The following is a 12,547-nucleotide window of genomic DNA, read 5'->3' as shown; positions in this document are numbered from 1 at the left end:
ATCAGTGCTCTGGACAAGTCAAACTGCAGAATATCAGAGAGGCTAGAGAAGAACTAGGATCTTCCTTTGACTTTGATGGGTGTTTTTTTTTGTGGAAGAATGTCTCTCTCTCTTTTGGCACTCTACTGTTTTGGCCCAGTGTTGGTGACGGAGCCGATTGAATGCGCAATCAGTACTTCATTTCGTTCAGGTCATTAATGCTAGGGCAAACAAATCAGTAATGAACTACACACAGAGCCAACAGAACATTTAAACGACTAAATTGTTGATCAATCAATAGATTAAAACAAACAAACAAACAAAGACAGATCTACTTATAGAGCCTCAAAAAAATAATACGAAAAGCAACAGCCCTGATTAGCAGGATTAATGGTGCAGGCCAAAGTACACCTTTCAGCCATAACATTAAAACCGCAGTCAGTGAAGGAGATGTGTTGAAAGCAGGAGAAATGGACAAGCATAGGAATCTGAGACACTTTGACAGGAACCAAATTGTGATGGCTAGACAACTGGGTCAGAACATCAGACGGGTCTGCAGTGGTCAGTACATACCAAAAGTGGTCCAAGGAGGGACAACCGGTGAACCAGCAACAGGGTCATGGGCACATAAGGCTCGTTGATGCTCACCCACCTCACAACTTACAGGACTTATTAAAAGATCTGCTGCTAACGTTAGTTAATCTTGGTGCCACAGATACCACAGCAGGACGCCTTCAGAGGTCTTGTGGAGTCCACGCCTTGATGAGTCAGAGTCAGAGCTGGAGGCATGAAGGGAGCCTACACAATATGAGGCCGGTGGTTTTAGTTTTATGGATGATCAGAATCATATATATATGAAAATGGGTAATATTTGGCTTGGACTGTCTTTGACAGATGCAAATACACTACATTGACAAAAGTATTGGGACACCAGCTTATTCATTGTTTTTTTTGGAAATCTAGGGTACTAAAAAAAGGACGGATTGACAGTGTACTGTAAAAATTCACCCCCATTTCTAGCATTTGTAAGGTAGCATACAACACCATCACTTACCAGCACTGCAATGCTCACTCTGTCCACAGGTGGAGACATCATCCAGTAAAAAACACTTGAGTGGCACAGCCTCAACAGCAGCAGCAGAGTAGAAGTCCTGTAAGTTGTGAGGTGGGCGGAGCCTCCATGAGCATCAATGAGCCAAGACATCGCCTTCAAGACCTGACTGTTCATTTGCAAGTTCATGGGTGCCTAAGGCTCATTGATGTGATCCATGGAGGCAAACCCACCTCACAACTTCCAGGACTTATTAAATGATCTGCTGCTAACGTTAGTTAATCTTGGTGCCACAGATACTACAGCAGGATGCCTTCAGCGGTCTCGTGGAGTCCATGCCTCAAGGGGTCAGAGCTGTTTTAGTGGCACAAAGGAGACACTGTGTTAGTTATGGCTGATCGGTGTGCATTCATCTTGCCCTCGTTACCCATTCATTTTACATTCATCTTCAGCCCCCAGTGTGTGTTCAGCAGCTGCTGCCTCTCTGGGTGGTGGAGGAAGAAAAGGTCTCGGGTTCCTGCTGGGGCATGAGCAGACCTCCACATCCTCCGGGAGAACACCCTTAGCCTGCTCTTCTACCCTCACGCCTCTGTGCTGGACTTAAAGGGATACTTCACAGCTTTGCACATTAATCCACATTACCACTATGAAGCTAAATATGTATCATATTATATATATATAATCCAGTCCATCCAGTACTTTTTAGAAGGTGGTGCATCTGGTAATGACAAAACCAGGGTTATTAAATATTTAATATAAAAATTGTTACATTTTCCCCCTTTTCTCCCAATTTGGTACTGACAATTAACCCACCCACCCAACCCACGCGTCTCCTCTGATAGATGTGAAGCCACCAGTCACCGCCTCTTTTCAAACTGCCGCCCATGCAGCGTTGCCGGGCAGCCAACATGCTCGGAGGAAAGCGACGGGTCCCCAACTCCACCACACCAGCCAATAAAGGCCTGTGCTGGCAATTGAGAGGAGAGAGTGCCATCTACCCACCCAGAGAGAGCACGGCCAATTGTGCTCTCTCTGACTCTGGCTGCTGATGGCAAAGGCCATAGTGGGTCACAGTGGCAGCTCATTAGACCACTGAGCCACTCGAACCAGGTTGGTGTTTTGCGTTCACGTTAGACAGAACTGCCAACAGAAACCAAGAGTATGAAAACTGCTACAGATGTACACACACACACACACACACACACACACACACACCTCTTCTATTATTGTTCCCCACCCATAATCTTCATTAATCTTCATCTTTGTTAATCTTCTTTCCGTCACACTGATGAATGATTGCTGCGCTATATTAGTATCCATAACAGGCTGCAGTTGGGAGCCCACGCCACTTGAGCGTGTGCACTTGAGATTCATTATCAGTCATTGAGAGGGCCGGTCATTATCACGGCTATAAAAGCACTGGAATTATTTAATCATGGCTGACCTCCGATTTCCGTCTCGTGCTCCACCTACGCACACACTCTCCACGGCGCAGTGCAGCACAGTCCAAATGCATTTGCTATTAAAGCTGTGTTGTTTACGTTCGTTTGCGTTTAGCTAGGGTGTAGTATCCTGAATTTGATATTTAGTGATGTGTTTGGAGTGCTGTGAGTGGGACGCTAGTTATTGCACTCTAATGAATCGAGACTGGCAGTGAAGTTCAGGAAGCTCTTGGCCTATGAAGAGTGTGGGGGTGTTGGGGCAAGAATTTCCTGAATGGAAAATATATATATGATCTCTGTTTACTGATCTTTAGACGTCTATCTTTATATATATATATATATATATATAATTGTTATGTATTTGAAAATATATTAATCTGTATGATGTATTTTGATGATGTATGATGTATACAGATTAACAGTGACTGTATTACTATTTTTTATTATTATTATCATTATTGTTATTGTTGTTATTGTTGGAACTGCATTCTGCAGCACATGCTCATATTAGTACTCTTGTTTTTATTGTTATGAATTTTATTTAAATGGAAACAGCAGATTTTTTTCTTTGCTAAAACTAAATATTAAAATCTAGAGCATATATATATAGTTAATATACTTCACCACAATTGAATAAACATGCATGTAGCATGCAGGCCTACACTTTAATTTCAATTTTATATTTTTTGAGCTAATTGGTAATGAAATGGTGAGTTAGCAGAACAATAATAGTAGTGTATCCTGGTTTGTATCATAATGTTTAATGAAGTGACCTTTAATTAGTCCTTTAATGTACTGTAATGTTAAACAATGTATTAAGTGCATAAACAATTATTTAATTTTTAATACTTGCTCCTGATGACAGGGGACGTTGAGTTGAACCCCAGGAATGTATGTCACAGCCAGCGTAGGGACAACCCATGTCCAAGACCCCATTTACTGAGCCTAGCGTCACTGTGTGATAGGAAATGGCACAGTAGGTGGGGACACAGATTATAAAAGCTATATATATATGCTTAATATGAATGCAATATTGAAAATTAGGAGAACCTCTAAGTGAACTAAGACGTTTGAGTTTGGTTGAACCCTTAAACTGAATTGAGACGTTTCCCAACTATTATTATTATTATTATTATTATTATTATTATAGTGAATAATAAATCCTTATTATCCCTTTTTTACTCATATTCAACATGACTTAGCTGTAATTAGTACTGTAAATTTACACCGATCAGCTTAATATTGAGTAGGTTTCTTGTGCTGCAAACCAGATCTATCCATTCGAGGCATTTGAGACTCCACAAGACCTATGGTATCCCATGGTATCTGGCATCAAGACATTAGCAGCAGATGATTTAGGTCCTGTACGTTGTGAGGTGTGGCCTAAGGTGCCCATGACCCTGTTGCTGGTTCACCAGCTGTCCTATCTTGGAGCACTTTTGGTAGGTACTGCCTGATGTTCTGACCCGTTCTGTCATCTAGCCATTGCAATGATTATTTTATTAATTATTAATTTAATTAATTATTTAATAAAAATAATTTATTCAACAACCAGAACATCCTTACTCTGCCAATCTGCCTGAGAACATATCTACGGTGTCCCCAATTCCACTATTCAGTAACAGAACCTGAATGTGTTCATAAAAAGCCCTTCCAAACCCGTCCAAAGTAAATCTGTGGACACTGAATAAGTGAGTCGTCCCAATAATAAAGCCCAATGCTGATTGCAGTATTTATCTGGGATGAAAACTGGGCCTATAAGGGGAAAAGATTCATAGCATCCACCCCTGGAACACACTGTCCATAATAACCTCTTACAATGCTGTCCTTTTTTTGCCTGGTTTTGCTTGCTTTAATGGACAGATGGCCCCTTTTTGTCCAAGTCTGGCCACTGTCCAAGCGCTGTCTGCACTGTTGTGGGTAAGGGATGTTCTACGACAGGCCGAGCCGTCGCTGCTGCTTTAGATATTAATGGTTGTGACAACTGGAGTCCATACGGGCCCTACAAGCAGCCAAATGTGCTGAGCTCACTTGTGTACTGATTTTGTTTGTTGTTGTTGTTGTTTATTATTGACTATTTTTAGAAAGCTTGTAACACTTCTGTTGTCCTCCCCAAGAGGCATATTGTAGACGCTTCCTTTATGTGACGTGTCTGAAAGCAGAGGGTTGGATCGCGCTGAGAACAAGGCGGCCTGCATGAGCACATTTTTCCATATTTGCTGTGTCATAAATTATGAACGATGTGTGGATTTTCTCGCCCTCGTGAGCCGCCTGCGGTACATCTCGAGCACCTCTTAATGATATTGCTGTTAGTGAGCTGGAATGACTCACAATTCAATTTCAGATGCTTGTGTTGCTTTGGTCCTGATGCTATTCAGTGCAGGCATAAAGCGAGGCTAGGGTTTTTTATTTATTATTATTAGTGGCAGCTTATCTCTGTTTCTCACTGCTCTAACACAGGAAAGGGCCCAGCACACGTACTGGCTTCTCAACCATACATAATACATAACTCTAAGAGAAAACAGCTGAGGTGTGAATGCCTGAGTGCCTTTTGAGGAGAGAATGCATTCATTGCCATGCACTGGTGTAATACGCTGAATCCCTAAGCAGTCTGCGCTTCAACACGGCTGTTCTTGCTTTTCTAGCAGCCTTGGGTCGATAAATTCTGTTAACAAATAGCATCAATCATTAGCTAGTTAAATACACGCATGCATCAGCCATAATATTAGCACCAACCTGTCAAGGCATGGGCTCCACAACATCTCTGAAGGCGTCATGCTGTGGTATCTGTGGCACCAAGCAGCAGATCCTTTAATAAGGCCTGTAAGTTGTGGGGTAGGCCCATGAGCCTGAATGAGCCTTAGGTGTCCATCCGTTGTTATTTCTTGGACCACTTTTGGTAGGTACTTGATGCCTGATGTTTTGGAGATGTTCTGACCATTTCTCCTGCTCTCGACAATGCTTTTCACCTTCGAGGACTGACTGTTCACTTGCTGCCTAATATGAAGATCCCACTGTAGATGAAGAAGATAATCAGATGATGACTGGTGTACATTGAACAACAATCGGAAAGATTTTAATATCTGGTGAAGAACGCTGGGGTTCATGCATGTGAGACTGGCTGTCTGCAATGGGTGAGTTTGTCCAGAACACGAGAACCAAACCAAACCCAATCAGTAATATCAGGTAATATCAGTAACTATCCGATAGTTAAATACACACATAGACGCAGGGAAAGACCATCATTTCTGGTAAGGAACATTGAAGAACCTCTGGATGTAAACAGATAGTTATCATTATGAATTCTTAAGTAATATTACAGGCCAGGCCAGCTGCCAATTGTACGGTAATAACATATCGCCCAAGATTGCTCCCCAGTATCGGTCAGCTCCTAGAAGACTGGCTACCTCTAATTATAGGGCGCTCCATGTGAGACCGATAATGGTCAAAAGGAGAATATATGCCATTCAGGCACTGAGAGCAATGATTATTTTCCTCTTATCTTAAATTACATTAGCCAAATTGTATTAGGGCAAACGGCTAGGATGGAAGCATTTGGTCGTTTTGTGTGTTTTTGTGAGCTTTATCACACCGTGACACTGACACTTTTGCTAAACCAAAATTAACCTTTAATTGTAATATTGATACCATATTTTTTTGCAAGTTTAAAGTAAATCTGAGGGCTTTTAGACATCATACAACATCATACACCCTATCCCAGCATGTACTTAATAACAGCTACTGGGCCGGGCCTACTAAAAACTACAGCAAAAATATAATATAATAAATAATACACAACACAAGTCTACATCGTTTTAAAGAATATGTTGAATCTTATATCTAGTTAGTCTTAAAAGTCAAGAAAATAACAAGCTTAGTTCATTTAATTGAATTGTTTTGTCCATGGTTGGTGTAACCAGCAGCTAGTTAGCTAGCTAGCCACATAGCTAGCTAGGGAGAATCCAATTGACTATGTTTATATAATATAGACTTGACGTTTTGTATATATATTTTGTATATATATATATATTGTCAATAGCTTTTCTTTTATAGTTGTTCCTACTTTGTGTTAGCTACGTAGCTAATCGCATATAGCTCCTAGATACAAGGGTTAAGCTAGCTAGTATTAGCCATATTAGTTAGTGGTCTGCTCATCAACAGCCCCACATTTATGTATCTATATATTGTTTAGTAAAAACATTTACATAATGTCTACAATATTTATACATTTATATATATTAAATATTGTCAATAGATTTCCTTAATTTTTAAAGTTGGCATTTTCCTACTGTGTGTTAGCTAGCTAGGTAGCTAATCGCATATAGCTCTAAGCTACAGGGTGAGGCTAACTAGTTAGCTATTAGCTAGCTACTCACATTAGCAGCGCTAGCTAACGTAGCTAGCTATTAGCTAGCCATATTAGTTCGTGGTCTGCTCATCAACAGCCCCACATTTATGCATATTTTGTTTAGTAAAAACATTTACATAATTTATAAAATTTATATTTATATATGTAAAGCTGAAATATTACATTTTTTAACTGTTTTATAAACACAACGTTTAGCTATTGCATAGGACGGTTGCTGGCTAGCTTAGCTATCTAGTGCTAGCTACTGTTTTCTTAGTATTATGAAAGATTTTGCTTAGTTTAAATATTATTATTTATAATAATATATAATATTATAATATATATTATTTATAATTATTGTTGCCATATTTATGTGTGTGAAGGCGTGTTAGTGTCTCACGTCTCTCTTTCTAGATGAACATAGGAACCAAACTTAGCCTGTATTAGATAGCTATGAGAAGGGACCCTTGCGAAAAAGGAGAAAAAGCCATTAGAAATTGAATTAATATTTTAATTAAATGTGTTATTAAGGATCGATAGTGTTCACACGTGTGTAATATTTAATAAAGTGAACGCAGGGTGTAGATAGCAGCTCGGTGCCCCGCCGCTGCGCGTCCTTTAACTGCAGAGGCGACGGCGAGCAGGCGCTTCAGCAGTAGCCTCCAGCAGCCAGTGAGCGAGTAGTCAGCCCTGCGCCCTGTGCCCTACTTTCCAACGGAGGGATGCTGCACTGAGAGGGGAAGGCGAATCCGAGCAGGAGTCTCCCGGTATGCGGACTCTCCGCGTTGTCTTCGTGCCTCGTTTCGGCCGTTTCGCTGCGCTGCCACTTCCAGCCTCCGGCCGCCTCGCTGGAGCTCTCGGTCGGCGTGCGTGAGCAAGGATCTCCGCGGTCGAGCCGCTTCAGACCCGTCTCCCCCTCCGTCTCCGTCCGTCCGTCTGTCGGCGGGGTGAGAAAGAGAGGAGGAGAGGGGAACGGGGGGAAGGGAAGGGGGTCCACCGCCGTCCGGAGCCGGAGCATGGACCCCCTGACCGAGACGCAGGACGAGAGGAGCCCGCCGGGCTGGAGCCTCGGAGCTGCGGGCGGGGAGGCGAGCGAGCAGCGCCGCGGGAGGGCCGAGGCCAGGCGGCCCGGGGAGAGCCCGTGCGCCGCGGAGGACGGAGAAGAGCCGCTGGAGGAGAAGCTGAAAGGGCTGGCGTTCAGGAAGCAGACCTCGTACCGGTGAGTGGGACCACCGTGGCTCGGCAGCCTGGTCTGTGGGGTTTGTTGTGAGCGGACCAGCGGGCTTCAGGTGCGGGCTCTGGATGGTGGAGCAGAAGACTACCGGGTCGAGCGGGACAGCAGGGGGTCCACCGTGGCTCGGTTTGCGCGTTTTCACGGAGCCCAAAGTCCGGGAGAACACAGACGATGGTGTTGGAGAGAACCAGAGAAGCACGGTTCCACAGAAATGTGGAACAGTTCTAGATAATTAGAGTGTGTGGCTTGGGGTAAACAACGGCTATGTGGTTCTAGATTGTTTAGGGGTACATCATGGATATGTGGTTCTAGATTGTTTAGGGGTACATTATGGATATGTGATTCTAAATTTCTGAGGGGTACACCATGGATATGTGGTTCTAGATTGCTCAGGGGTACACCATGAATATGTGGTTCTAGATTGCTCAGGGGTACATTATGGATATGTGATTATAAATTTCTGAGGGGTACACCATGGATATGTGGTTCTAGATTGCTCAGGGGTACATTATGGATATGTGATTATAAATTTCTGAGGGGTACACCATGGATATGTGGTTCTAGATTGCTCAGGGGTACATTATGGATATGTGATTATAAATTTCTGAGGGGTACACCATGGATATGTGGTTCTAGATTGCTCAGGGGTACATTATGGATATGTGGTTCTAGATTTCTGAGGGGTACACCATGAATATGTGGTTCTAGATTGTTTAGGGGTACATTATGGATATGTGGTTCTAAATTGCTCAGGGGTACACCATGAATATGTGGTTCTAGATTGCTCAGGGGTATATCATGAATATGTGGTTCTAGATTGCTCAGGGGTACATCATGGATATATGTTTCTAGATTACTCAGGGGTACATCCTGGATACGTGGTTCTAGATTACTCAGGGGTATACCATGGATATGTGGTTATAGATTGCTTAGGGGTATATCATGAATATGTGGTTCTAGATTGCTCAGGGGTACATCATGGATATATGTTTCTAGATTACTCAGGGGTACATCCTGGATACGTGGTTCTAGATTGCTCAGGGGTATACCATGGATATGTGGTTCTAAATTGCTCAGGGGTACATCATGAATATGTGGTTCTAGATTGTTTAGGGGTACATTATGGATAAGTGATTCTAAATTTCTGAGTGTGGTTTCTGTGTGGTTCTGGATAACGAGAATGTACATCTCAGGGAGTGTACTATATCAATGTGGTTCTAGATTAGTAGAGTGTGTAGCTCTGGGGTACACCATGTCTTGATATATCGTTCTAGTTGACTAGAATCTAGTTTGAGGGTACACCATATATGGTTCTAGATGACTATATTGGCTTGCTATGTGGTTCTAGATGACAAGAATCTGTAACTTATGAGTACACCATGACCAGAGTGGCTCAATATGTGGTTCTAGATGACCAGAGTGGCTGGATATGTGGTTCTAGATGACTAGAGAGGCTGGATATGTGGTTCTAGATGACCAGAGTGGCTCAATATGTGGTTCTAGATGACCAGAGTGGTTCGATATCTGGTTGTAGATGACTAGATTGACTCGGTATGTGGTTCTAGATGACAAGAATCTGTAGCTTAGAGGTACATTAAGGACTCGATATCTGGTTCTAGATTATGTGGTTCTAGATGAAAAGAATCTGTCCATCATTTGGGGTACACCATGGCCGGATATGTGGTTGTAGATGACCAGAGGGGCTCGATATGTGGTTCTAGATGACCAGAGGGGCTTGATATGTGGTTCTAGATGACTAAAATCTGTAGCTTAGGCGTACATCATGGCCGGATATGTGGTTCTAGATGACCAAAGAGGCTGGATATGTGGTTCTAGATGGCCAGAGAGGCTGGATATGTGGTTCTAGATGACCAGAGTGGCTCAATATGTGGTTCTAGATGACCAGAGTGGCTCGATATCTGGTTGTAGATGACTAGATTGACTCGATATGTGGTTCTAGATGACAAGAATCTGTAGCTTAGAGGTACATCATGGCTGGATATCTGGTTCTAGATTATGTGGTTCTAGATGAAAAGAATCTGTCCATCATTTGGGGTACACCATGGCCGGATATGTGGTTCTAGATGACCAGAGGGGCTTGATATGTGGTTCTAGATGACTAAAATCTGTAGCTTAGGCGAACATCATGGCCGGATATGTGATTCTACATGGCCAGAGTGGCTGGATATGTGGTTCTAGATGACCAGAGAGGCTGGATATGTGGTTCTAGATGACCAGAGAGGCTGGATATGTGGTTCTAGATGACCAGAGTGGCTGGATATGTGGTACTAGATGACCAGAGTGGCTGGATATGTGGTTCTAGATGACTAGAGAGCCTGGATATGTGGTTCTAGATGACTAGAGAGCCTGGATATGTGGTTCTAGATGACCAGAGTGGCTGGATATGTGGTTCTAGATGACCAGAGAGGCTGGATATGTGGTTCTAGATGGCCAGAGTGTTGTTGTCTTGATGAGCAGGCTTGTGCGAGTGCAGCAGACTAATTCAGATTCAGACTGAGAGTGGAGCGGGACCACTGGGGACCACCATGGCATGATATGTGTGTTTGTAGATCAGCGGGCTTTGGTGAGTGCGGCGGAGACGACGGCTATACGAAACGGAGGCAGAATTCAGGCTACTCTGGGGGGGGGGGTTGTGATGGGGGGTGATGATGCTTTAGCTTTGTATGATTAAAATGTCACATGACTGCATATTAATATAAATAAGAGATCATATGATCATATGGTGCATCTGACTGTATGCAGCCTGTAAAGCTCAGGAGACCACACATGGCTTTCGGATGACTGGCGTGTTTGACATGACCAGGCTGCGGTGAGCGAATGTCACGGGGATGTGTTTTTTTTAGATGACCACTGTGCACTGCATGTCCAGGCTTGGGTTTTCCTGTCCGGCTCGATTGCATAAAGGCTTTAACAAAAATACAATGTCGGGCAGTATGGGTAGATACTGGCAGCACGACTCCGGACTCTGCAGGGTCCGTCAGAGTGACCGTGGGCGTTGTGTTATAGCTGATTTCTGTTGTCGTGTTGTGAATGGCTCATTGTCGTTTGCTGAGAGGTGGTGTTTGTGTGTGTGTGTGTGTGGAGGGGGTGGTGCTGTATGGGTTAGCCTCGATATTGATTTCGTCCAGTCTGTGTGAGGATTTTCTTTTGAACGTCAGCCCACTTCTGTGGCTGGGCAGCTTTCATGGGTTTAATTGGAGATTTACAGATGGTGCGATACCACTGTTCCTGTATTGAGTATTGAGTCTGGTATCGAGAGGAAGATGATGTTTTATGGTACATTAATGAACTACTGAGCTTTAAAATGAGCATATGTGGCATATACTGTGAAAAATTAGGATAGCTCATAAAACCTTTAAAAAATTTTTGTCTACATATTAAATCATATGGATATGTGATCAACACTGAGAGATCAGAATCAGAAAATCAGAAGCCTTATTGATCCCAGGAGGGAAATTGCAGTTATTACAGTTGCAACCCTTTGTGTGAGAATCTATAACATAAACACTCTATAAATAAACACTATAAAATAAACACTATGAAATAAACACTATAAATAAACACTATAAAATAAACACTATGAAATAAACACTATAAATAAACACTATAGATAAACACTCTATACATAAACACTATAAAATAAACACTATAAATAAACTCTATAAAATAAACACTATAAAATAAACACTATAAATAAACTCTATAAAATAAACTCTATAAAATAAACACTATAAAATAAACACTATAAATAAACACTATAAAATAAACACTATAAATAAACTCTATAAATAAACTCTATAAAATAAACACTATAAAATAAACACTATAAAATAAACACTATAAATAAACACTATAAATAAACTCTATAAAATAAACACTATAAATAAACACTATAGATAAACACTCTGTACATAAACACTATAAAATAAACACTATAAATAAACACTATAAAATAAACACTATAAATAAACTCTATAAAATAAACATTATAAATAAACACTATAAAATAAACACTATAAATAAACACTCTATACATAAACACTATAAATAAACTCTATAAAATAAACACTATAAAATAAACACTATAAATAAACACTATAAATAAACTCTATAAAATAAACACTATAAAATAAACACTATAAATAAACACTATAAATAAACTCTATAAAATAAACACTATAAAATAAACACTATAAATAAACACTATAAATAAACTCTATAAAATAAACACTATAAATAAACACTATAAATAAACTCTATAAAATAAACACTATAAAATAAACACTATAAAATAAACACTATAAATAAACTCTATAAAATAAACACTATAAATAAACACTATAGATAAACACTCTGTACATAAACACTATAAAATAAACACTATAAATAAACACTATAAAATAAACACTATAAATAAACTCTATAAAATAAACATTATAAATAAACACTATAAAATAAACACTATAAATAAA

At 40.9% G+C, this 12,547-nt stretch overlaps 1 protein-coding gene across 4 annotated transcripts in view; it reads left to right on the top strand.

Annotated features, from left to right (window-relative positions):
- The first annotated feature begins 7,754 nt into the window (after positions 1-7,754).
- Positions 7,755-12,547, top strand: part of dgki (diacylglycerol kinase, iota) — a 91,497-nt gene continuing 86,704 nt past the window's right edge. For all 4 annotated transcript variants that reach the window (XM_072673210.1, XM_072673212.1, XM_072673211.1 and 1 more), the window contains exon 1: positions 7,755-8,039. In XM_072673210.1, coding sequence (XP_072529311.1) covers positions 7,837-8,039 — 203 coding nt within the window. In that variant the 5' untranslated portion in view covers positions 7,755-7,836. The remainder of the gene's footprint in view (positions 8,040-12,547) is intronic.

Source organism: Salminus brasiliensis, chromosome 2 (assembly GCF_030463535.1).
Source record: "Salminus brasiliensis chromosome 2, fSalBra1.hap2, whole genome shotgun sequence".
Lineage (NCBI taxonomy): Eukaryota > Metazoa > Chordata > Actinopteri > Characiformes > Bryconidae > Salminus > Salminus brasiliensis.
The sequence above is the reverse complement of the archived record's forward strand: the minus strand, read 5'-3'. Positions and strand labels throughout refer to the sequence as shown.